Genomic DNA, 26888 nt, shown 5'->3' on the forward strand with positions numbered 1-26888 from the left:
AAAAATTTATTCCATTTTTAAATGATATAAACTAAAACATTTATTTTTCTTGCTTTTGTTACTTAAGTGTTTGTTAATAACTTTTCGTTTCAAAATGTTGTAATTTTTTGGCGAAGAATAGCCTTATATATTATTTTTCTTAAATATTTTTTCGTTTTTTCAGTTGTAAAAGGATAATTTCAGGCACATTATATCAAAATATGCACTGATTCACTTATTTTTTTTTTGATAACATTAGTAACAAATCGGAAACATAAACATCTTTACTTTAATTATTTTTGTCATTAATCATAATAGTTTAACGAAAGTTGAAGACAAAAACTGTAGGTTACTCAATCAATGTTGTTTAATAAAAATATTAATTCACCACCAATTTGCTCTCTATCTAGTCTAAATCTAAATCATTTCAATTAGTAGTAAATAATAAAATTATTTAAAAAAAATCATTTCCTTTCATTCAGTGTACATGAAATGACTGTGTATTTTGATAATGTACTTTTACCATTTGGACGAGATATACATTTCATAAATCTATTCTATTAAGAGTTTAACTTAAAAATTGATACCAACAGAAAAATTTATTCAACTTAAGACAAAAAAATTCTTTTTTTTTGTATATTTGTGATACATAGTATTTTTAATTTTAAATTGTTGTCAAAATTGGTAAAATTACACCACGGAAACATTACTTATATAAGCTAACCTACAGTAAAAAGATATTACGTCCATCATCACACAACATTTTTACTCTGAGGAAGGCTTTTCCTCATCAGCATCTGTTGTTGCCTCTTCCGTTGATGGGGCAGCCTCTTTAGAATTTTCCTCATCTTTATTTATTTCATCATCACTCTTTTGTTCTGACGAAGTTGCATCTGTACTATCTTCTTTTGCTCCATTTTCTGTTGCTTTAGATTCAGACTCAACCTAAATAAACAAAGTTAATTAAAAAAATTAATAAAGGATTTCTCTTTAATTAAAATTCAATAAAATCTTGATATAACGGATTAAAACATTTTAAAAACACACAAAGTAGGATAGATACAGACGTTGCGTTCAGTGTATGTGGGTTTATACTTATAGAAAGGGCGGTAGTCACCTTGGACATAATCATTTTTCAAGCAGAAGTTCTTGCTATAAACTTCTGCACCGTTTTGAACCTAGAATAAGGATAGAAAGGTGATCAGACAGTGTACCAGTAAGCTGAGCGAACTCACTAGGGGCAATGATGTCACTTTATGGTGGGTTCCAGGTCACAGAGACATTGAGGGCAATGAAAAGATGGACAAGCTGGCCAAAGAGGCAGCGAAAACGCTTTTTATTAGACCCCAACCCGGTTGTGGACTACAATCAATAGTTGAGAGGCCTCAAATGTAGCCTTACGCTGGAAAGAACTTCCAGGTTACAGAAAACGTAAGGTTCAGGCTTCCTGGCCGGCCATGCGCCCTTAAAATACCATCTCTACCACATTGAACAAGCTGAGGATCAAACTTTGTAACGACTGTTGAACATATACTGTGTGAATGCGTCGCCAGAGGTCGCCTAAGATATAAAATTTTCGGTAAAGTACACCTACCGACATAAAGAGACAAGACCTTGAAGCAATACTAAGGTTCATCAAGGATCTACTTATAGGTAGCGGTGACGAGAGAGACCGCTCATAAAGACGGTAGAATCTACATTCTGGGAACAGGTGCATAGCTCGAAGGCCCGTTCGTGACGTCACGCAACTATTATTCCACACTTTGAATTAGCAAATGCTTAATTTATTCTATTCGTATTTTGTAATGTTGTCTTACATTTTGTAATGAGACTTAAGGTAACTTCATAATACTATGTTTATTGTTCGCCGATTTCTTTTCTTCGATTTTTGTTGCTCCTTCTCCAATTCAGCTGAACGTAGATTACGTGGAAACGGAGAACTTCCTTTGAGTCAGATGCAGTTTGACAGGATTGAGGTTGAGGAGGCCCTGAGGGGCCTCAAGGTTACTATTTTATTTAACACTTCATTAGTAATGGGTGTCTTTCCTTCATTGTAGAAGTGGGCTTTTCAAAGTGTAATATGGAGGTGAGGGACCTGGTATATCACTTACATCGACAGTTTGATCATTTTCAACAGCTTTTATAACTTTTACATACATTAAAGCTGTTTCTTAGTCACCACCTTTTTTTGCTATAACCATTTCTTCTTTGGTTACATAATTCCAATATTTTTTATTATCTTCAGACAACTCTATTGGTTTGGGTTCTTCATTTATTTCTTGATTTTGATTATTTGCATCAATTTGAGGTTTTTGTGGTGGAGTGGGAGAGGCTACTTGAGTAGGACTCAACACAGTATCATTTTTACGAATATTAACGGTAACTTCCGGTGGGAAAGTTTTAATCTTTCTTTTAGCAAATTAACCCCGCCGCAAGTATCATTGTTAGAACTAGATTTTTCTTCAACTTATATAAGATGTTCTTCATCGTGATCGACTCCGTTTAATAAATCGGGATTATCATCATTTCTTGATAAATCCTGATTGGATTTTCTGCTACCATTGAATCTAAATTTGCTTGCGGAACATGCTTTTTCCTTGGTGGCTTCTTCAGCTTTCCACCTCCAGATAAATCGGCTAATTCGGCTTCTAAATGGCTGTCAAAACATCAATATCAGGCTTTTTTTGCCGAATGTTCCCCATCCAAATGAATAGATGTTCAATTTGCAGATGTAGCGCACTAATTTCCGCTGATATAAAATAAGCAACAAAAAATTAGTATCGCTGCTAGAATCATATACAGAGTACAAAGTACCATCATAAAATAGATTTTGCACAAAATATGTGAAGCAACTTTACAAAAATACCATAGACTACATACAGAAATGCAGGAACGGTCGCTTTTTGTGGATTTCAATGGACGAAACAACAGACGCAACAGTTTTTTGGTTCATGATCAGTTGCTAAACAACGATTTTTGTTTCGTGCTTAATAAAGCGAATCATAGCACTATTGCAATGCTTTTTTCAACAAAGACATGATTTTACTCTTTGTGTCAGATGTTGTTTCCCACATGGTAAAAGCAACTCAGACTGTACAAACGTTTTATCCAAAAATGACACACTTAACTTGTCTTGCACATGGACTTCATTGAGTTTGTGTGCAAATTTGAGGTATAAATATATACCTCAAATATATATAAAAATGTATTTTTAAAAGCGCCGTCAAGAGAAGCAATTTTTAATGAAATAGTGCTTTGTCATGCTCTTCCTCCACAACTGGCAACTACTCCCTAGGAACTTCGAAATAATTGGGAATGTGTTTGATGCGTTAGATGAAGAGGACGCTGCGTCAATTCAAATTTCAAAGGACCTATTAAATGACAATACAATAAAATCAGACCTTAGCGCATCAATAAAAACATTGGAAACAACAGGGTTTCCACTTTCTATACAGATTGCAGTAGTGACACAAGCTCAGGACTTAATTAATGACATAAACAGTGAAGCTGCTATGTTAGCAAAGAAGAAAATGGTTATGGTTATTTCAAAAAACCATGGTTTTTCTATTTTGAAAGAAATTTCTACATGTTTGAGTAAAGGATCCACAGAAATAACCTCAGTAAAGAGTTAGCATTTAAATTTGCACCTACAGACAGTTTATTCTTGATGAGCAAACAGTTTGTTTTATTTTCTATTTGTGTTTTGTATTTCTTTCAATATTTTCTAATTCTCTTTTAGTTTTTATATCATTTTTCATTTACTTTGTTTAACCTCACCTAAAGATTTAAAAGATATCAATATTTTAATATTTCATTCCAATTTTTTATAGAGTATATTTTCATACTTAAGCAGCATATTTTGATCTTTATAGAACATTTTTAAGCGCTTAAACTACCATTTTTGGAGCATATTTTTGGTTACCCTACTGATGCATGTGTTTGATGCATTAGATGAAGAGGATGCTGCGTCAATTAAAATTTCAAAGGACCTACTAAATGACAATACAATAAAATCAGACTTGATTTTCATTGCATCAAATTATGGCTTCTTCAGCGCATCAATAAAAACATTGGAAACAGGGCTTCTACTTTCTACACAGGTTGAAGAAGTGACACAAGCTCAAACCTAATTAATAGTATAAACAGTGAAGCTGACAAGTTAGTAAAGAAAAAAATGGCTACGGTTATTTCAAAAAATTATGTTTTTTCTATTTTGAAAGCAATTTCTAGATGTTTGAGTAAAGGATCCACAGAAATAACCTCAGTAAAGCGTTAGCATTTAAATTTACACTTACAGACAGTTTGTTCTTGATGAGCAAACAGTTTCTGTTTTATTTTCTATTTGTCTTTTTTGTATTTTCTTATTCTCTTTTAATTTTTATATCATCTTTCATTTACTTTGTTTAACCTTATAGCATATTTTGCTTTTGATAAAACATTTTTAAGCGCTTAAACTACCATTTTTGGAGCATATTTTTGGTTGGCCTACTAATGTATTAAATAAATATTATTAGTATGACATAAAAACGTTTTGTCCATTATATCAAGATTTCATTGCACAAAAAAAAGCATACTTTAGTTGTATCAGCATTATTATTCCCTGTTTCTTCTTTATCGCTACTATCTTTCATTTCATCATCTTTTTTATTATCTCCAGTTTCATTTGATTCATCTTTAGATTCATCATGAGAATCAGCTTCCTCTGATATATTCCTTTTGGGACGCCCACGAGCTAAAAAATGTAATCCAAATTAAATCTCTACCTCCTATAATTGTTTAATAATCATACCTGAGGAATATTTACTTTTTCCTCCTCTTACAGGTTTAGAATTAGTGGAGGGCGTTTTCTTCTCTTTTTTAACTGGTGGAGGAGGTGTAGCTGGAGTTGTTACACCTTTCGCAGCGGATCTTGTACGACGGCGACCCTCAATCGTAGGGCCAAGACCCTAAATTAAAAATAAATACATAATAATGCTATCTAGAATGTTCACAAAGTGATTTTGAGGGATTTTTATAAAATTTTTAAAACAAAAACGAATAATTTCAAAAAAAAAATTTGATCAAAGATTCTTCTTTGAGAAAAAGTACAATAAACGAAATAAAGTTTCGTTTAAAAAATATAAATAAATACCTTTGTAATAGCTTCACTTTCTTCTCTAGCCCGATCTATCGTCGATATCCTCGGGGCTCTTTTCTGTTTACTTTTACCATGCTTAACAAACAAAAAGAAAGATTTGTTAATTAATATACTATTTATTTCGTATTGTACACCTTTCTAAAAGAAAGAAGCTTTTAAATGGCAAAAAACCATCAGCAACATTTTAAAACTTTAATAATTTTCCCTCCAAAACAAGTGAAGAATGCGAATCGATCAAAGACATACGTACGAGCAACGCGCCCGTATAAACGAAATCAAACTACCTCAAAACGTACGTCCTAACTTAACCCATAGCCTACTACACAACCTAAATTGCTTTGATTTTTTTTAACGTTAATCGCTTATTAAAATCGTAAAATCTATCTATCTAATTAACGTTATCGGAGTTGTTAATATATATTAAAATAACGTTCACGTTTGTTTCCCTTATGACAATGTGCACGTAAGAACCTAACACATTGCTGGTGATGCCTCACGGTTACACTTTCAAAAACGACGGAAATAATTTATTTACCTGATTGTTCTCATCGTTCGCAGCATTATTAGCGCTTACTGTGTCGACTTCTGACATTTTCGTTTAATAAAAACTCACTATAAATCAGTTATAATCACAAACACGAACTGACGGTTACAACCGGCCCCGTTGTTTATACCAGAAATGGCGGACAGCGTGGGTCACGTGATCGAAAAAGTACTCGAATATATAATTTTCGGTTTTACTCAATAGATGGCGGTTAAATCGGTTTCATTTTTTTACATTTAATTTTAATTATTGTTATTAACAAATTAATATGATAGTTTTATAAAACAAAAATTTAGATTCCATTTAATTCATAAGCAACAAGATATTTTTTTAATTAAAATGATAATAAATTTAAAAAAGTTGTCATCTAATTACCAACATAACCAGTAATCAGGTAATTAACCTCGAAAAATTAAAAATTTAAAAATGTTTTACACATTTTACAACATGAAAAATGTGTAAAAGACGAAATAGCTGGTTACCATAAAGGAATAAATATATTAATAAAGTATAATGCTACAAGATTAATAGAAAAATTTTTGAAATCAGTAGAGAAGAGATGAACATTCATCTTCAGTAATAATATAGTTCTAAATACCTTAAAGAAAATACAAGCAGAAATCGATATGGTTAAACTAAAGGCTAATGGCCAAACAGTAATCCTGCAAAAGACTACTGACTCATACATAACCTGGACAACAAGGCACTTGAGAATCAAGAAAAGAATATGAAGCTCCCATTAGAAATTCCTAAACACAGCTTACATGGACAGCACCTAACTGGTAAACCGAGACGTTAGGACAAAGGAAGAGTTGTGCAAAAGTCTAGCACACAAATCCATCTGTCATGGAAACAAGAAGGCTGGATAATTGTTAGCATAGCTGTGTGGTATTATTGAATAGAAGATATAATAGAAGACATTTATTAACGTTTTCAATAGCCTTGCCACAATTTTTGTTGAGGATGATGCCATATGCCATGGTGAGATCCACAAATAAGAGATGTGTTGTTCTTCCTATAGCTACTTTCTTCTCTGTGAACATGGTGGTCATTCTTCTTATATCAAATTTTTCACTATTCGACCGTATACTAGACATTGGTAGTTATTACAGTTCGTCTATCTTCTTTTTTATGCATTGGTGTTGTCCACCCTTGCTTCCAAGCCTCTAGAATTACTTCACCATTCACAAAGTCTTGAAAGGTATCTGCCTATATTTCTAGCAATGAGTCTGGCGCGTTTTTTATTAGCTCAGTTTGAATCCCCTCTGGAGCACTTCCCTTGTTGTTTTTCATTGCCTCCAGTGGTTTCTTTACCTGACCTGCTTTTATTTCTGCCGCAGGGTCTTTCTTTTATGTGTTTCTGGAGTTTATTATGAACTGAGGTCTTTGTTCTGTTAATTCGCTTCCTAAGTATGTGTCTAGTTCTTCAAACTTACAATAACGACATAAAAACAATTTACAATCAAATCATGAACACTAAATTACTTTATATGAAAAATTATTAAACTGCACAATTCGATAAATAAATAACTATTTCTTTAAATATAAAATTTAATATCTAAATCATAAAAAAATCTAGATTTTGTTTCACCTCGTTCGCGAATGTTCGTAACAATTCGAGATTATTCCATCCCCACTACGGATTTGCTATATAAATCGCCCCTCGAATTCAAACCCTCCAGTCTTCAGCAAATTCCCTCATTGTCGAAGCGAATAAAAACAAGAAAATGTCTCTCATCCCATTCTTACTCGACGATTTCTCCCATCGTCCCTCAAGAATTTTCAACCAAAACTTTGGTTTGGGTTTGGACCCTGAAGATTTAATGCGTCCTCTAACTATTCATCCGGATCATCATCATCACCATCATCATGGTCGTCATCGTGGTCTTACACCTTTCAGTTATTATCGCCCATGGAAATCGTTGGCGGCGGAACAAGATGTCGGCTCAACGATCGCTCTGGATAAGGACAGGTTCCAGGTGAACCTAGATGTTCAACATTTCAAGCCGGAAGAGATCGTCGTTAAAGTAACCGGAGAACATACGATTACAGTCGAGGGGAAACACGAGGAAATGGAAGATGAGCATGGATACATATCTCGTTCGTTTACGCGAAAATATATTCTTCCGAAGGGGCACGATATTCAAAAGGTTGACTCGAAATTGTCGTCAGATGGGGTTTTAACAATTACGGCCCCTACACTTAATCCTGATGCTATTGAGGAACACAGGACGATTCCTATTCAACACACTGGGGTTCCGTTGAAAGCTGTTCATGCTAAGAAAGATGAGAAAAAAAATTAAATTGAAATTGTATTGTAAAGCGAAATAATAAAATGTTTGAATTAAAAAATGATTTTTATTTTTACGTAGTACACTGTTTGGTATTTTTTTTTGTACAAACAATGCAGATACATTTTTTTAAGAGTATCTAAATAACTAAAAACTCATCAATCACAATATTATAAGAAATAATAGCATAATAATAGTCATTCATAAATACTAGTGCAAAAATACTATGCTAAATTTTCAGGCGCACCATACTCTCATACAATAATTAAAAAATAAAAAGCTAGGAATTATAATTTATTTCCTTTTCAATATTTTTCATTAAATAAAACTGGACCACCGCTAGTAGGTGTTTTTTTCACAATATACATAGTTTTTAAATCTAATAAATACATAACATTGTTTTTTCTTTTGGATCAAAGCCAAAAAGTAGTATACAATTTTGTAGTTTACGATTAATTAATTTGATTTTAAACAATTAATTTAATGATCGCCTTTTTTGATGTCGTTTCAAATATTAAAACGAAACTTATTAATCTTAAGGTTCCTACTTTTGGTGGTTAAGAATATATAAATTAATTAAAATTAACAAGAACAAAATTAGGAATCTTACACAATCGTCTCACGACCTTTACGCAAAAAATAGTCGTTGAAATAGTTTATTTTTATACATTTTTTTGTTTAAATTCTAAATCCTCTTCATTTCGAGGAAGATCCTACACGTTAATAAAATAGTTACTTTTTATTTTGTAAATATATCATGTAATAAAGATGCTACTACTTTCTAAGAAACTAAATTAATTAGAAAAAAAAAAACAAAAACTGGGAAATAAAACTTTTATTTATACAGGATGTTTTATTTATTTAGGGATTGGTTTATTTTTTAATGTTAAAAATAATTATATTGGTATTGTTTAATATTGTTTCCTAGATAGCTTAAAAATATAATAAAATATCCTGTATAAATATAAAAGAAAAAATAAAGCGAAGATGAAACGAAAAACACATGACAGATAATCACAGGCGTAAATACTATTTTTTTTAATGAGAAAAATGCAATTCTCTGTTACAATTTCTTTCCCCCTTTTCTATTTTTTAAATTTAATTCATTTTTATGGTTAGTTTATTTCCCAGTGGTGTATCTGTTGAGTGTGTATGTTTTGTATAGAATTTTTCTATAGATTAAAATACCCTTTTTTAAATTATTCTGTTTTTTTAACTATTTTTTTTTATATTATATCAGTAGCTTTTTCTTTTTAATTTCTTTTTTTATTTTTAAATAGAATATATATATCGCACTGCACGGATAATCAACGGAACGCAAGATTATTATTTTTTTATTATCATAATGTTAGGCACACGTCATCGTCATCTTACCAAACACAGCTCTTAATAAAAATGAATAAATGCTCTCAGCTTTTTCAAATCTACAGAGTGTCTCTGTAAAAAACAACCTGTATATAATAGATGACATTGTTTTACCGAATTTGAGCCGTGTCTAGTATGTTAACTTTTACGATTTCTACAAAAACGCGGCTCATCTTAGTCTCATTTATGATACACAGTTTTTGCTCTTCCTCTTTATGAGTATTTAGCCCCGTTCTGATAGAGCTAATTAACCTAATGCTAGTGTCCTTTTGTTGCTTCTTTCGCCGCTAAAATTAACGGGGTTAAACTTGCCAACGGTCGCGCTAACTTTAAAAACGGATGCTGTAAAAAAATTAAATCAAAATCGATTTAATTTATATCGGTATTTTGATTTTTATTTATTACCTTAAGTAAATCTTTTGCCGACGCTCTTTTATCTACTTCTACAGCCAAACACTGGTCTAAAAAGTCTTGGAAAGGTTGTGAGAGTTTATCTTTTTCCTTAATTTCCGGCTTCCCATTCGTCGCGATGAGATATAAGGCTCTTAAAGGATTTTCATTTAAGTAAGGTGGTTCTCCTTCGATCATTTCGATAGCCATTATTCCCAAAGACCATACATCAACCTAAACACAACAACAAAAATTAAACAAATTTTTTTTGTACTTAAATTACTTCAACATACTTTTGGTCCATACTGTTTACGTGTAACTACTTCTGGTGCCATCCAATAAGGAGTTCCTACCATGGTCGTCCTTTTCGATTGCTCAGGACTAATTTGAGCACAAAAACCGAAATCCGCTGCACAAAAAAATGTTTTAATTAAATTTTTTTTCAAAATAATATAATTTTCGTACTTAATTTAACGGATCCGTCGAGGCCTAGCAATATATTATCAGACTTAATATCTCGGTGAATGACTTGATTAGAATGCAAAAAATCCAACGCCTGCAACACCTCCCGACAAACTGCGGCAATCTGACCCTCGTCCATACACGTTTCGGTTACAACATCTGTTAATGACCCTCCAGGCAAATACTCCATTACAACCCACAGTTCCTCGCTCACCAAATAACTATCCAAATAATTGACCACATTACCGTGCTTATTTTCTCTCATGACTAGAATTTCGTTGATTATTAACTCTTTTTTTGGTTGTTGCGATAAGTTCATTTGTTTTATAGCCACTTCCGTTCCTGTTGAGGTTTCTATTGCTGTGTACACAGTTCCAGAGGCGCTACAAAAATTTATTTATTTACAGTAAAACAAAATTAGAACACGTAAAATTTGAATTATGTCAATCCGAATTGGTAAAAGATTCGCTAATCGGAATTGGACCGCGTTATACATCACTTGACTAAGCGACTCGTGTACAAATTTTTGAAGAAAATAATCTAGAGTTTGATTTTTGTTTTAAACCACGTTAAAAATAAAAAGAAAGTGCGGAAATGTGATTAACTTTAGTTATAAAACTTCTATTATATGATAACTAACTTCAGATTTAAAATGTCAACCTTAATTTTGACATATTTGTAATCTTCATTAATAATCCTTTAAAATGAGTCCAAACACGATACATTTATCTTCGATATTAATGAAGTTATGGTCAACTTCCGGTTATGAATGTCAACGTCAATTTTGACGTATTTGTAATCATCGTGAAAAATCCTTTAAAATGAGTCCAAACACGACATATTTATCTTCAATATTAACGAAGTTATTATGGTCCACTTCCGGTTAGGAATGTCAATATTATTTTGACATATTAATTTTTATAAAATGTCTTAACATTTGTCACAAAAACAAAAATTAAGGTTGGTATTAATATTTAAAAATTAAATTGTCATCTTCATTGTTGCTAACTTCGGGTTTAATGTTTTTTATTTTAACTTTTTTGTTTTTTGAAATAATTTTAAGACTTGTTTGGACTCATTTTAAAGGTTTTTTTAATAAAGAATACATCATGAAGTTGTCCATTTGTCTATTATATGATAATTAACTTCAGGTTTAAAATGTCAACCTCAATTTTGACATATTTCTAATCTTCATTAAAAATCCTTTAAAATGAGTATAAATACGACATATTTATCTTCAATATTAATGAAGTTATGGTCAACTTGCGGTTAAGAATGTGTTTTTTATTCCAACTTTTTTGTTTTCAGTCAAAAAAAATTTTTCGGTTTTAGATTTTGAGATATCATGACAATTTTCGTTTTTTTAAATGGAAACAACCACTGATTATTCGCTTATTAAATTCGTTATTTTTTTCTGATTACAAAAATATAGGGTTTGACAGGTCTATTTCTTATTGTTTTAGAATAAAGCTAAAAATAAACTTTTTCTTTAGTGTCGTCAAAGAAATTAAATTTACAGTTTCCTGTAAATTATAACTAAAAATTAAAAAAACATATTTCTGATATTTGAATCAAATACTATTTAATTGAACTATTTAATTTATATTTGTTTTACACAAAAGTTGGAATAGCATTGCGTTATTTAGCATTTTTTATTAATATTTAATATTATTATTAAATGACTTAATAAATTATTGATAGATGGAGCTCATATATTTTTTTTATAATTCAAATAAACATATAGTTCGTTTTTTTTCTATAATACTTGTCAATGTAAATTATTTAGGGTTTCTGTTGGTATTATCTAGGACCCTTATAAAATTTATGTTGTTTTCATGATTTTTAGTAACATTGTCAGTAACTAATTAGTTGAGGTTAAAATACTAATAAATTTTTAGATAAATAGGATTTTGACGAAGTACATATTTGTTATAAAAACGTGCTACAAAGTAATTAAATAGAATAAAATACCTTTTCTAGGTAAGTAAATGGCAAATAAACACCCCACAACACTTTTTATGCACCTTTTCTTTTTGAATAACGAAAGCTCAAACGTCAATGTGACATATTTACTTCAAAACATGATAAAACAAAACTCCCTGTTAATTTTGCCAACTTTACAACAATTTGACAGGTATTATAGAAAAAAAATGAACTATAGCAACATTTGTTTGTATTAAAAAATTTTCAAATGTAAAATTAAAAATCCTGTTTTTTAAGATGGATTACGAAAATTACGAAAAGTTTAATATGTTAGAAGGTTTAATTTTTTTGACGACACCAAAAAAAGTTTATTTTTAGCTCTATTCTAAAACAATAAGAAATAGACCTATCTAACCCAATATTGTTGTAATCAGAAAAAAATAACGAATTTAATAAGCGAATAATCAGTGGTTGTTTTCATTTAAAAACACGAAAAGTGTCATATCTCAAAATCTAAAACCGAAAAATTTTTTTTGACTGCGTCATCAAATTCTCTAAAAAAAAGTGTCATGACATGTAAGCTACTTTTTTTCTAACTCTTATAGTTTCCGAGATAGCCTATTCGCCAACATCGAATTTGAACCACCCTGTACATAAAAACAGCAACAAATTAAACTATTTACCCTTGTCCGATTTTTTCCATTTTCGTATACTTTCTATTAGGATCCCCAACAGAAACAATACTCCGCAATTTTTCCAAGATTTCCTCATCGGTCATCTTCTTTTTGCGTTTTTCCGACGGCGCCCTCGACATTTCCGGTCCAGCTTGATTTTTATTTCGATCCAAAATTGGGGTGCTCGGAGCATTGTTTGTAGTTGTAGTAAGGCCATGAGTCGGAGGTGTATGCACCGGACTCAAACTATGTGTTGGAGTGTGTACAGTGTTATTGGTTTGAACGTCTTCGATTGGTTTAGTGTACTAAAAAAAATTTAAATTAATTTTTATCCTTTTTATAACTATCTAAGTTACTTACAATACTTTTAGTGCGCTCTGGTCTACTTGCAATTGGTGGAGGAGGTGCTTCATCTTCTATTTCAGAGCTTGGAGCATGTACAGGACTATGGTAAGATTGGGGCCCTCCTTCCGGTTCTGTTGGCGTTGTTGAGCTGGGACTCGAGCTTGATACTCGACTTAAAGATGAATCTGTGCGATAATTGACTTATAATAAAGTTTGTTTTATTAAAAAATAACGATTTGTTACCCGAATGCGTCGCTGTGTTAGTTTTGGTCATGAATTTAGTCGCTGGCGGTTCTTTTGAACTGCTATCGTACCAATTCAAGACGTCCAAAACAGCTTGGGGGTTCTTTTTTTGTTCTTGTTTACTAATATTGGAAGCTTTTAACCATCTCGACCAAGCTTCCGGCATACCCTGTTAACAAATTAATTTTTGATGTAATCTTCAATAACAATTTCATTTAATACTAATCATAATTAAATAAGTGCATTAAAGGAATTACTTAATTCTTTTTCTCAAGGAAGGATTTAAAATAAAGAAATAATCTACGTGCACCTGAATAAAACATTCAATATACAACATTTTATTTATAATAATATAGAAATAAAATTTATTTAAAAAAAAATTTTTTGACGTTATAGGTTAAGTTTAACCTCAAAATGTCATTTTGACGTTTGTAAAACGTTCAAAATGTCATTTTGACGTTTGTAAAACGTCAAAATGACATTTTGAGGTTAAAATGTAAGGTTATTTTTGATTCCAGTTAATTTTAAGTTAATAAAACCTATTCTAAAACGCAAACTAAACAAAACCATGCTCATTTACTTACTTTCAATGGCAGCTTGTAACAAAGTTCAAAAAAATGTTTAATTTAAAAATTAAAATTCAACCAAAAAATCGCATTTTATATTTTCAAATAGTAAAAAATAAGCACCTAGCCGTTAATTCTAACTTTACGAAATGATAAAAAATAATCATAAAGTAAATAAAAACAAAAATGACTAAAACTAAATCAATTTTATTACAAGAATGAAATTTCCTCACCGTAAATTCCCCAGAAACTGCATCAAATCCAACATGAACGGTGTGCTCAAAATTCGTCGGATATGAAATGTTAGGTTTATCTGAGATGATCGTTGATGATTTGTTGCTTTTTATTTTCGATTTTAATGTTTTCTTTTTCCGTTCTGGATCTTCAGGCTCTTTTGGTAACGGTCTATCAACCGCAATACTACTGTTACTTATGTCTATACCCCGATTGGACGTTAAACGTACCGGCGGCGCTGGGGGTTTTTCATCATCCGAAGACATTTTAGTTAAAAGATTACTAAAATAAAAGTAACACAATTATCAACTTAAAAAAGAATTTTGCAAGGATTATATTATGTATATTTGAACATCTTAAGTGAATTATTATAAAGTTTAAAACTTTGTAAAGATTTTAAAACATGATTAAGATAAAATTTCAAAGAGAAATAAAAGAAATAAATTAATGAGATACGATTTTATTAAAGATACATGTAGGTGAAAACCGTAATTTACACATTTCCTATTTCGAATAAGAAAAAACTAAAAGATAATTTTAAGAATGGGGCACGCCTGCATGCGTCAGTGGCCTTTCAATTAGATTTTGCGGCCGCGCGAGGATGGCCATTGACTCGGCCAACAACACACACTTACTTGAACTTACCTCGATTACTACGTTAAAAAAAAATAATAAGTGGAAACGAACTTGGGGGAAGATAAATATGGGGCTGCGGGATTAAACCGCTTTTAGGGGGGAAACTTAGGGCCCCCCGAACGTAAACATTTACGATACTGAAAAACTGAACGCGGCTCACAACCGAACTAAATGCCAATTTTACCCACCACTCTTCCTTTTCCACACACCACCATTATCCGGTGAGTCGTTAGACGTATTAAATCCAGAAATATCCCGTTAGTTTCGTCTCGCTTCATCATTAGTTAAATTCATTTTTTATCCTTTTCTGTTTTATGGTCATAAGTCGTTTCTTGATGCGTTTGAAATTTAGTGGTTTTGGGGATTTTCAGTTTTGTTACTAGAAAAAACGATATGGCCGATAAGGTGAAATGTCAATTTTGACAGATTAGGTTATTGTTATTTGTAGGTATTGTTTTATAATATTTTTACATTAAACAATAATTTTATGCTGCCTAATAAGGGGTATAAAGATAAATATATAAACACCCCACCAAGTAATCAACAAAAATCAACCATGAAAAAAAAGGTAGGTTAAAGAACTAATCAATTTTATTTTAATTTTTCTTACCTTTCAGGTATTATTAATGGGTAAAAGCGGTTCAGGAAAAACCAGCATGCGTTCTATAATTTTCGCGAATTATATTGCAAGAGATACACGACGATTAGGAGCTACAAGTAAATAAAAAAAGAAAACATTCAAGAATCATAGGGCTTAAAAAATCGACGTTTTTTTTTAATCATTGTGAAATGACCCAAAAAAGCACGTTAAAAATAAAAAGAAAGTGAAGAAAAATGTAGAACATACCGAAAAATCACATTAAAGTTCTGATGTGACATCATATTTTGTTAGATAGACTGTGTGTCAATAAACTCTGTGTTACTATTAGACCTATACTAGAACTAACACTAGACTGAAAACTAAAAACATCCGGATTTAGTTGTATGTCTCTGAAGATGGCTAAACCCCAATGATTCTAGTACTAGGTCTTGTGTTAGTTTTAGTGATAATGCTAGTGTAAAACTAGAACTAGGATTCTAGGTGTAGTGTTAGTTCTAGTTTTAGTGCAATAAAAATATGGAACATAGCTATGTCTTATAAAGTCCCTAGATTATCAAAGTACCGCGCTTTGCCGCCATTTTGGCTCGAAAGTCAAGCGGGAAATTTAAAACTGTCGTTCTGTTGATAAAATTACGCCAAATTCCCTTACTTTTTTTTCTCGTGGTACTCTGAAGACTCGAAAGGCCTTCTTACTGCTATTTTTTGCAACTCCAAAGGCAACAAGACGGCATTATTTTTGTAAATAAGCGGTGACAAGCTGTCAAACCGCCATTTTGGCTCGAATATTTCGAATACACAGGTTTTATGAAGCGCGGTACTTTGGTAATCTACGGACTTTAATATCTTATGCTAACTAGCGCTAGCTACCACTGTCACTAGAACTAATATTAGAACTAGAAACATTCAGGTTTAGCCGTTTGTCTCTCAAGACGGCTAAAGCCGAATGATTCTAGTTCTAGATCTAGTGTTAGGTCTACTTCTAGTAATAAACTAGGAGACTTTAAAGATGTCCAAAACTGTCCAGAAGCTTAGTAATGGTCTCTATAGTTATCAAATAGTGTTTAAACGTTTTCTAGACAGTTATAAAGATTTCCAGAAGATTTTTAAAGATGTCCAGAAACTTTTTAATGATTTTTCGCTCCTCTCTCAAGACGGCTAAACCGGAAAAAATGTTTCTAGCTCTAAGTCTAGTGTGTTAGTTCACTAGACCTAGAACTAGATCGTTTCTAGCACCATACTAACGAGCTTACTAGCACTACTTAACACTGTCACTAGAACTAAGACTTGATCTAGAACTACAATTATTCAGCTTTAGCCGTTCGCAAGACTAAATGGTGGCCTTTGTGCGTATTGTATGGCATTTTGAACATTTTGAACATACTTGTGAATGCATATGTCATTTACGTCACTAATGTTGTGAAAAATCAGGTTTCAAGAAAAAAAATTGTGCTGTGTCGATTGCGTTGAGGACTTGTAATTTCCACATTTGACCTAAACATGTTTTCAGTGATATATTTTGACTAATTGTATTCATTAATATCAAAATTTGTATCTAGAAGTATTTCTTTTACAAAATTTTTATTCCAGTAGTAAATTTTACGATAGTTTAGCTTTAACGTCACTTTTGAACAGTTTAGCGTTCTAGGGTTAGGTCATCAGGTATAGATTTTAGGTTATCTTTAGTTTATCGATGGTAAACAACAACATTTTAGTCGTTGTGAAAATATGCGGTTTAACCAAATGTGCTGCGTCGTTAGCACGGTAGATGACGTCACAAAAAGTGACGTCACGTCGAAACTTTAAAGTGATTTTTCGGTGAGACATGATGATTCTTGAATTGTACCAAAAAAATCTAAACTTAAATTTATTTTCAAATACTTTTTTTAGTCGATGTAGAACACTCTCATGTTCGTTTTCTTGGTAATCTCGTTTTAAACTTGTGGGATTGTGGTGGACAAGAAGCTTTCATGGAAAATTACTTCGCCTCGCAAAGAGATAATATCTTCCGTAACGTTGAGGTTCTCATCTACGTTTTTGATGTTGAAAGTAGAGACCTCGACAGCGACATCCATTATTATCAAAATTGTTTAGAAGCGATCATGCAAAATTCGCCTGAAGCAAAAATTTTTTGTTTAATCCACAAGATGGACCTCGTCAGCGAAGATCAACGTGAAATTATTTTTAGGGAACGAGAAGCGGATCTAAAACGCGCTTCAAAACCACTCAAATGTACATGTTTTCGAACATCAATTTGGGACGAAACTTTGTATAGAGCTTGGTCGAGTATCGTTTACATGCTAATTCCGAACGTAGAGGCTTTAGAAAGTAGTTTACAACAATTCGCAAATATCGTAGACGCCGACGAGGTGCTTTTATTTGAAAAGGCCACATTTTTGGTCATTTCACATTGTCAAAGGAGGGCGCATCAAGACGTTCATCGTTTCGAAAAAGTTTCAAACATAATTAAACAATTTAAATTATCCTGTTCGAAATTAGCGGCGCAATTTCAAAGCATGGAAGTGAGAAATTCCGCTTTTGCCGCTTATATCGATTTGTTCACAACGAACACTTACGTTATGGTTTGTATGTCTGATACGGTTATTCCATCTGAAGTTACGCTGATTAATATTCGAAATGCTAGGAAACATTTTGAGAAATTGGAAAAGGTTACTAGTACAACCCCAATTGCTCATCGTTAGTCATTTAATGTGGTGATAATTATTTTTGCATCTCTATATTTGTGGTGATGTAATTTTTTTTGCCTTTTAAGAAGTTTTATTGAGTATATGTTATTATTAAAAAGTAAAGAAAATATATCTTTGATTAAGATTTGTTTAATTGTCTTGGATGTTTTCACCACCTCATTTATAAAAGCTACAAATTGTAATTGTAATAAACAACCTGCAAGACCTAATGGCTTGCATCAGTTGTGGGAGAGTTCCTTTCTTTAGTGCTTTGCCTTGGCACATTATCAAACGCAGAGTGCATATACAAGAAAGCCAGGTAGATGTTGAAAGGAGAAAATGAGATTTTGTGTTTGTCATCTTGGTCCGAAACCCTCCTGCTCCTCATCCAGTTCTTCTTCAATGCTAGTCTCCATACCGTTTGGAGGAGTTCTTTAATTTCTTCTGCCAATACATGGCTCATGCCATCCCCATTTCTGGCGACCCATAGAAAGACCAAGAACAACATGGGATAAGATAGTGATTTAGATTGCGACCAGGCTAGGGAAAACTATGCTGTCAAAGGTCTTGCTGGGGAGAAGGAAAACGTCAGAAAATGGAACGCCAATGTCAAAAATTGTGTTTTAATTTTTAAAAATTATTACGAGACTGATTTTATAATATCTATAATATTTTCCAAAGCCTCTAACCTTAACCTTTAAAAAAAAATATTAAAAAAAATAAATAATTACATTTAAAATTAGATAAGAATATTAAAAAATGAGATTATTTTAAACCAAAGTAAACTTTTAACGAGAATTCGTTTGACGAAAGATAGCGAACCATTCGTCCTTGGCCCAGTCGGGACTGACTGACAATTTAAAAGTAAAATGCTTCCAATACAACCTCTACTCGAGTTGACTCAAGCGTTAGAACACCATCTAAACTCGTTCCTTATCGTAATTAAACCCATATCCACCAAAAAAAAGCAACAATAATCCAAGTTAATCCTCATATCCAGTTGATAAGTATCGGAAATCGATTCCAAAAAAAGAAAAACAAATTCCCAAAACACACAGAAAGTTCAAAGTACAAATTTCCAAAGATTAAAGTGTTTTTAAACGTAGCGGAGAAAAAGTTCTTAAAATATAAAAATACCTCCGCGCGAGGATAAGATGTAAACAACCTAAAAACTTTGAAAATTTCAATACGTTCGATTTTCGTTTTGTAGTTTGGAATGAATGGAACGAAAAACATCGACGGCGTGTTTTATTGTGTTGTATTTGTGAATAAATCGATGAAACCTGTTGAGTTTGCGGACGTAGAGCGTATAAATGGATCGTATTTTAAGAGGAGTAATGCGATATCGGAATGTAGGGAAAGAAATGATGTTGAAACAGTTTCAGGAAGTTCGAGATAATCCAACGGTAAGTAATACTTTGATTTCTATTAATTTGTGTAATTAAATATGGCTGGAAAGTAGAATCAAAAACGTTTTTATTTATTTTTTTTTAATTTAAGCCTAAAGCTGTATTTTTTACTTGTATGGACAGTAGGATGATTCCTACAAGATTTACGCAAACAAACGTTGGAGATATGTTTGTAGGTAAGTTTAAATTTCATAAGCAAAAAGAAACAATATTAAATTTCTTTTTAGTAAGAAATGCGGGCAATTTAATACCACATTCTCAACATTTTATGGACGAATTAACTACAAATGAACCCGCAGCTTTAGAATTAGGATGTATAGTAAATGATATAAGACACATCATCGTTTGTGGACACAGCGATTGTAAAGCAATGAATTTATTACACAAATTGCAAGACGCAGAATTTGCATCTTTGGTAAATTAAAAAAAAAAAAAGTAAAATGTACTCACTTTGAATTACAAAAATAATTTGGGAAATTTGGAGCTTACATATTTTGAGAATTTGTACTAGGAAAGTAAAAAAGTAATAAATAGCATTATCAGTTTTTCTGATTACTGTTTGTCATGATAAAGGTAAATTGTTTACTCGAATATATGAACTCATAAATAAACATTCAAAAAAAAAGGTAACTCTTTTATAAACTATTTTCAAAGTAAAAAATTCTCAACTAGCTTAATAAAGTTTCAAGATATAGGTTTTGAATAGTTGAGAAACCCAGTGTGTCATAAAGTAGTGTTTGTGCATAAAGTATGGCCAAAATTAAGATATCTTTCAATTAATGTTAAAACAACATTTCCAGTCTTTCTGAATTAACGATCCGCGTAACTATCTTCGTCCTTCTCTCCCCATATCTTTGTTATATGGGTGCGTGTACAAAATTAAAGCCAGAATATCTGCCATGTTAAGAATATGCATCTGCATGTTTGGAGATTTTGAGGTTTTTGGGTATACCACATCATATCAAGGTTTTACATGTATTTTTTAGAACAAAATCTCCTATAACGTTCATTATTGCTTTCTCCTAAGTGAAATTATTATCGTTTTGTTAAGCAGATGTGTCCAAATTATTTATTTTTAAGTTTCTATATCTTATTTGAGCTGCAGATACGACATTTATTTACCATTTAATACAACATCCAAGCAGAAATACAGTATCCTCGCGATAATGTGAATACCAAAGTTTTATATATTCTACTCTGTAACATAAACAATGCATAAACTCGGATACGTGACGTCATTATAACAAACTCAAACACATTTTGTTTATCTCTCTTTAAAAAATCTAAGATAAATGAAGAACATGAGAAAGGAGTAAGTGTTTCTGCGTTAGCAAAATCAAGCGTTCAACTAGGCCATGTAAAAAACACACTTTAAAAGCAGAATATGAAAAAATGGATGGTATTAATGGAAGCTTAATGAAACAAAAAGCCATAAATTTTTGTAGTAAATATTATACAGGATGTTTTAACGCCTGCTATAGCTGGTTTCAAAAGTTTAAAATGCGTTATGGCGTAAGACTGTTAAAGATCTGAACCTAAGTGACTATCAACTTTACAATGCCGATGATTTTCTGGTCAAAAAATCAGCTCTTGGTATAAAAACGGCAAAACGCAACTTTTCTTGGATGCGCAAATGCGTTTGGATCCCATAAATTACGACCTCTAGTAATTGGCAAAACTGAAAATCACACAAAACAACACTAAAAATGCTTGGATGACGGAAGAAGTTTTTAAAACTTAGTCCCAGAGATATTAGTGACGAAATTATAGCTAGAGTTGAATGAATTTTAGGTTGAGATATTTAAAAAGTAAAAATCTTCGACGAAGGGCGGCACTCCTTTTAGATTATTCACCTTCAGATCCTTCCAACTTCCTGCTTTGATCCAACTTATGGATCAAAACGTATAAAAAATAACGAAACTGCATTACTGTGTCACAAAGAAGAAGCAAATATAAAAAATATCACTTAAATTTACTGTGGAGACCTTGGCAGCAGCATGGGAGAAATTGGAACCCAGGATTTTACAAATATATTGGCATCTAATAAGAAGTAATGAAGAGTATGATACTAAAGATGAAATTACCGCTGTCAAGCAAGTGGAAAGAAACTTTTTAGTACCACTTGACAGATTTTCTTATGGATTCCATAGATTTAAACATAAATTGGTATGAAAACGGCAAAACAACGTATAACTTTTCTTAGATGCGTTTGAATCTCATAAATTATGACCTCTAGTAATTGGCAAAACTGAAAATCCCAGATGTTTCAAGAATTTTAATATTCCAGTTATTTACATCAACACCAAAAATGCTTGGTTGACAGCAGTTTTTAAAAGTTAGTTCCAGAAGTATTAGTGACGAAGTTATAGCTGCAGTTAAATGAATTTTAGGTTCAAGAGATTTAAAAAATAAAAATCTTCCACAAAGATTCTTCCAAAGAAGAATACATACACTCACTTGTCATACAAGCTTCCAATTGAAAAGTGGCAAGAAAGATCTGGAGAAGATAAAAAGACTATAGCCGAGACAAAAAACTAATTCAAGCGAAATTCAGGCAGGAGATGGGCCTCTTAGATATTCCAAAAGCTGGTTTTGGAAATACTAATGACGGAATTTCGGCTAGAAGCTTTTTCCAATACCCTAAATCGACAAGCGAAATTACTGGGGTTGACGAAACCTTAATTTACAGATTGAAGATTATATTGGAAGCAATATCAAGCGAACATGGGACCATGATTTGGAACATGGACCATGCACAAAATTTTACATGCTTTGTTGCCGATTGGACAACTATTAGAGGAGGCTGCTGAAGTCAGAAACAAAAACTTTCGTACATACAGGCAAGGATTCGTAAGAAAATTTTGCCGAGAGGCGTATAATAGAGATGATATACATAGATTACTGTTGAGCTCTGACCCTCTTATTACAAGTACACGCCAATCGCCCAGAAAATCAACGAAACCGTTCTCCAAAGAAACCATCCATCTTCTACTTCCATCAAAAGCTGCATTAACTTCTACCTAAGAAAGTCAAAAAAGTGTCCATGAAGACGAAGAATAAAATGAGGAGAGTTCGTGTGACGATACGGGATATTTATTTTTTAATAAATATCCGGTTTTGTGTTAATTTCCAGTTTTAAGTTTATTATATTAAAAAAAACTTATGTAACGATTTTACTAACATACGAATAAAAAGAGTTTTGACCAACTTTTACTATCAAATACCCTTATGTGTTTGCGATTTCCACAGCCAATGTAATCCAGTGATTTTTTCATGATGTAGAAGCTTTTAAAAATGACATTAACGCTATCTATCCAATATTACAGTTGACACAAAAACATATTTCTGTTATACAATATAAGACATATTTAGAGTTTACAAATTCAATTCATTTAGAGTTAATTAAGCTGACGTTTTAACACTTAAAAAAGTAGACGATTTCATTTTTAAATCTATCATTTTTGGCATTAATTATAATAAATGAGTACATTTTACCAAAAAAAAATTTTAACATACTAATAAATTAAGTAACAATTAATTTTTTTTGTTGTAGAGAAATAGGAGGATATCTCCATTACGTGCTTGGTTATGCACACACGCTTTAAGCAGCTTAGAAAAATTTCAGCAACTTCAATTGACGGATTTCGCAAAACCATTGCTCTTTCAAGCGGAAACACCAATGCGAAAATTTGTTGCTTACATCGACCATGACAATAAATTCGCCATTGAAGACAAATTATCGCAAGTTAACACGTTGCAACAATTGCAAAATATTGCCAGTTACGGTTTTTTAAAGAAACGATTAGAAACGAACGAATTGCACATTCACGCTTTGTGGTTTGATATTTATACGGGGGAAATTTATTATTTTAGTAGGGCGGCAAAAACATTCGTTTGTATAAACGAAGAAAGTATAGATAAAATTTTAGAGGAAGTTGAAGAATATTATACGTGATATTTGTATTTTTTTTTATAGTTCCTTGATATATTTCTTTGTTTTAAAATAGAACCTGAAAGAAAAAAAAAACGATCTAATTAATTCTTTATTGATTCTGTAGTTTTCAACAGAATGCCCACTAATCGGATCATCAACAATATACATGGTGTACACAATCATAAATATTATTTATGTAGCGCGGTAAAAACACATTGGCGCTTCAGTCTAACATATTTAATATTAGGCACAGTGTTAAAAATATCTATTTGGTAATCAATAATGTTTATAATCTTATTCAATAAATTAAAACTTTTAAATGCTACGATTATATTAATTCCAACTTTGAGATAAAATTTTCCGTTACATTTTAAGTTTTTATTTATCGAACATGGTATTGTAACAAAATTACATAAAACATATTGTATAGTAATAAAATAACAATTTAAATTAACGTTTATTTCTTTATCGAATTAATTCTTTGAAAATTTATTTAGATATATTCATTATTGATTACCAACGTAATTAAACTATAAAATTTTCAAAATGTTTTCAACAAATATTCTAGATACAGAATAGAAATATTCCTGCAAAGAGCTCGCTCGTTATCATTTTATTACCTAGTTCTGTCGAAAAATTACAAAATTGAAAAAATCTCTTATTCTGTAAAACTTTTTTCTTTAAATTAAACATTAAATACATGTTTATTCACATATTTTTGTATAATTAATTAATAAACAAGCGAAGTTGTTTATCAAACAACTTAAAAAAAAAATAATAACAGTATGAGTAGTTTTAAATAATTCAAAATCTTCTTATTTAGCCAATTGGATTCTTTTTCTTTATCGATTCATTTAAGAGTTTTTTTCCATAACATTTTTTTTCTTATATTGTTTAGATGTGATTATGTACGGCTGAAAAACACAGTATATAAGTTCACGTAAACGCACACGGGTCGCTTTCAGTTCGTTTTCAACACCTGTTTGTCCGTAATTTTTTTTTTCTTTAGCTAACTTTTTTTTAGTCCGGAAGGAGGAAATTTAAAAAATTGAAAATAAACACTTTGCACTGTTCTTCTTCTTCTTTGTTAACATTTTTTTTTCTTTTCAAGTTTGTTTTTGCCAGTTTTTTTTTATACGAATTTAAAAAGTTCACTGAGAATTGCTTATTAACACTGCACACAAAAGTTATTTATTTACGACACGGCAGTTTTTTTTTAATTAATTAATTAAACAAACGTCCCCGTTTATTATTTTTTTAATATACGTTTCGTATTTTTCTTTCTTTAAATTCATCTATCTTTATCCCTCTTTCAAAATTTGTATTTTAGTCTGATCCGAACAGTGGGCCAGCTAATTTTTTTACATCTATGTTACTATTTATATTTATAATGTAATAGTGTGATCCATATACCAGATTTTTAACTTTTTTTTTTGTAATTTTATGTTTTCAATGTTTTTAAAAACCTTTTTTTTTGTATTTTCACTATCAATCCCACACGTAGAAAATTAAAACTGTTTAGAATTTAACTGAAAAGTTTTTTTTTTAAATTTATTTTTGAGTGAAAAGTAAAAATTAGAAGCTAAAAAGGGGGTATAAATTAAGCAAAGAAATATTTTTAGTTATACAGGAGTGTTCCACATCATCTTACAATTTTCAAATTAATTTCATTACATGCTGTCATAGAAAGATATCTTGATTACTGTTGGACTCCATCAATTGAGCATCAAATGTGTCAGATACATCAAATACATGCAAAATTTTCAGAGTCAGAGACGGGAAATCAAATGAAATTATTTGTGACAGCAACTGTCAGTTGAACAGTATCTAAACCTTTGATTATATATAATATGGATTGAGCCAACGAGAGAGATAGCTTGCGCAAGGTGGTCGAACCGAGATAGACATAGAAGCGTACTGCCATATAATGGGTGTACTGATAGAAGTGAGATAGATATAGAAGCGTACTGACATATAATATATCTATCTTTGTTACACTTTCACATTATCGCTTTCCATCTGCGTCTATTCACCTTGAGCCACATTTTTGTTAGTAGATATATTCAGTTAGCTCAATCCATATTATATATAATCAAAGATCTAAACTGATTACGTTTAGCAGTTTCTGATTTAGGAATAAATCAGTACAAAACATTTTCTACTAGAAAAAAATCATGAAATGACATGAAATTCGTACAAGGTTTAAGAGATGATGATTTTGACAGTAAAGTGATATTTTGTAATTAGCTGAACAGCAATCTGAATGTATTAGGATGTGGCCATACATCGCGCGGTAGCAATACGCAGGACATAATTCTGCTGCGCACAAATTTGGATATATCAAAGAATGTTTGCGCACAGAGAATGCACGTTAATTTCAGGAATACATATTTCAATGCCAATTAATGCATGATTTGGCGTATTAGGTAATTTATCTGACAGAACTCGAAGACTCCTTGGATGATGTACTCCTATAATACATCGCAATGTGGTTCTAACAGTATGAAATACCTTCCCACGATACACGAAACTTCAAAAACATTTTAAATGAAAAGTTTGGTGTAAAGTGCATTGAAAATGTTGGCGCCATTAACTGGCCAGCAAGATATGATCTTAAAAATCGTATTTGTAGGGCGTGTACCCCAATAATATATGTTACAAAGAACCAGAATAAGGTCATATTGAACTACTTTAGATATTAGGTCAGTTTTGGTTCAAAAGTTCTATAGTTCCAAACAATTCTGAACATTTCTGCGCATACATACAATATGTATGTGCAGAAAGATTCAGAACTGTTAGAAGGTAGAACCTATTATGACATGCAATTTTACCTTAGTCTTATTAATTTATTGCTATTATGTTGTAGTTTCATTTATTTCAGCGCCTATTTCATGCAATTGCTGTAAGCGCACATTTGCTACTTATGGAAGTATTCTGACAGGTTTAAAACATCGAATTTTTCTTTTTGCTTCCTTTGAAGTTTTATAATGTGTAGAAATAGGTGTACAAAAGGATATTTTTGTATCAAGCTAGATAGCTGAGCTACAAACGTCTTCATTTATCTAAAAAAAGAATTAAATTTAAAACTTGTAATAAACAGAAATTTCATATTTGATTACTCTTTGTGCTTTTCATCACAACAAGCCGCCGTTAAAAGATACAGTTCTTGCAGTAATAATGATTTTACATCAAGAAGTTTATTAAAAAGACGCTTATTTGGATTATTTTGGCAATTTCACTTTTTAACGAAGATTTCGCACCAATTTTATGCATCATCTATATTATGGATCTTACAATCAGGAGTTTAGAGAAGCTGCTAAGAACGCCAAAATTGCCAGAAGAGAAGAACTGGCGGCTCAGGAAGATTTCTCCAAAGAAAAGGAAGCAATAATCTATGCACCAAGCATAGCAGAATAATAATAAATTACACATTTGATGCTCATTTTTTTGAATATGACAGATAATAGAATA

At 31.5% G+C, this 26888-nt stretch overlaps 5 protein-coding genes across 8 annotated transcripts; 3 read left to right on the forward strand and 2 right to left on the reverse strand.

Moving 5' to 3' along the window:
* Positions 1–437: 437 nt before the first annotated feature.
* Positions 438–5834, reverse strand: LOC111424277 (uncharacterized). Of its 2 annotated transcripts, XM_023057769.2 has the most exons (5): positions 5652–5795; positions 5111–5191; positions 4769–4925; positions 4554–4711; positions 438–924 (listed from the first exon to the last, which is right to left on the reverse strand). In XM_023057769.2, the coding sequence occupies exons 1-5, from the start codon at positions 5706–5708 to the stop codon at positions 745–747; spliced, it is 633 nt and encodes a 210-aa protein (XP_022913537.1). In that variant the 5' UTR covers positions 5709–5795; the 3' UTR covers positions 438–744. The 2 variants fall into 2 exon arrangements, with proteins under 2 accessions (XP_022913537.1, XP_022913539.1); XM_023057771.2 differs by lacking the exon at positions 5111–5191 and having other exon boundaries at positions 5652–5834.
* A 1499-nt stretch (positions 5835–7333) lies between these two features.
* On the forward strand, positions 7334–8028 carry LOC111424278 (protein lethal(2)essential for life-like). The gene has a single exon (XM_023057772.2). It carries the CDS (start codon positions 7388–7390, stop codon positions 7961–7963), a length of 576 nt encoding a protein of 191 aa, XP_022913540.2. The 5' UTR covers positions 7334–7387; the 3' UTR covers positions 7964–8028.
* A 1463-nt stretch (positions 8029–9491) lies between these two features.
* Positions 9492–15006, reverse strand: LOC111424271 (serine/threonine-protein kinase PAK 3-like protein). Of its 2 annotated transcripts, XM_023057763.2 has the most exons (10): positions 14799–15005; positions 14153–14435; positions 13938–13949; positions 13354–13522; positions 13126–13295; positions 12775–13070; positions 10172–10551; positions 10000–10115; positions 9722–9940; positions 9492–9658 (listed from the first exon to the last, which is right to left on the reverse strand). In XM_023057763.2, exons 2-10 carry the CDS (start codon positions 14417–14419, stop codon positions 9575–9577), a joined length of 1713 nt encoding a protein of 570 aa, XP_022913531.1. In that variant the 5' UTR covers positions 14420–14435; positions 14799–15005; the 3' UTR covers positions 9492–9574. The 2 variants fall into 2 exon arrangements, with proteins under 2 accessions (XP_022913531.1, XP_022913532.1); XM_023057764.2 differs by lacking the exon at positions 13938–13949 and having other exon boundaries at positions 14799–15006.
* Positions 15007–15167: 161 nt separating this feature from the next.
* LOC111424276 (Ras-related GTP binding A/B) lies at positions 15168–18219 on the forward strand. The gene is made up of 3 exons (XM_071196581.1): positions 15168–15357; positions 15407–15506; positions 17278–18219. The coding sequence occupies exons 1-3, from the start codon at positions 15277–15279 to the stop codon at positions 18087–18089; spliced, it is 993 nt and encodes a 330-aa protein (XP_071052682.1). The 5' UTR covers positions 15168–15276; the 3' UTR covers positions 18090–18219.
* A 726-nt stretch (positions 18220–18945) lies between these two features.
* LOC111424405 (carbonic anhydrase beta) lies at positions 18946–23742 on the forward strand. 2 transcript variants are annotated; one of them, XM_023057919.2, is made up of 5 exons: positions 18946–19230; positions 19285–19480; positions 19575–19659; positions 19711–19898; positions 23037–23742. In XM_023057919.2, exons 2-5 carry the CDS (start codon positions 19388–19390, stop codon positions 23436–23438), a joined length of 768 nt encoding a protein of 255 aa, XP_022913687.1. In that variant the 5' UTR covers positions 18946–19230; positions 19285–19387; the 3' UTR covers positions 23439–23742. The 2 variants fall into 2 exon arrangements, with proteins under 2 accessions (XP_022913687.1, XP_022913688.1); XM_023057920.2 differs by lacking the exon at positions 23037–23742 and having other exon boundaries at positions 19575–19655; positions 19711–19798.
* Positions 23743–26888: the final 3146 nt, after the last annotated feature.

The sequence above is a fragment of the Onthophagus taurus genome, chromosome 6, assembly GCF_036711975.1.
Source record: "Onthophagus taurus isolate NC chromosome 6, IU_Otau_3.0, whole genome shotgun sequence".
NCBI classification, from domain to species: Eukaryota; Metazoa; Arthropoda; class Insecta; order Coleoptera; family Scarabaeidae; genus Onthophagus; species Onthophagus taurus.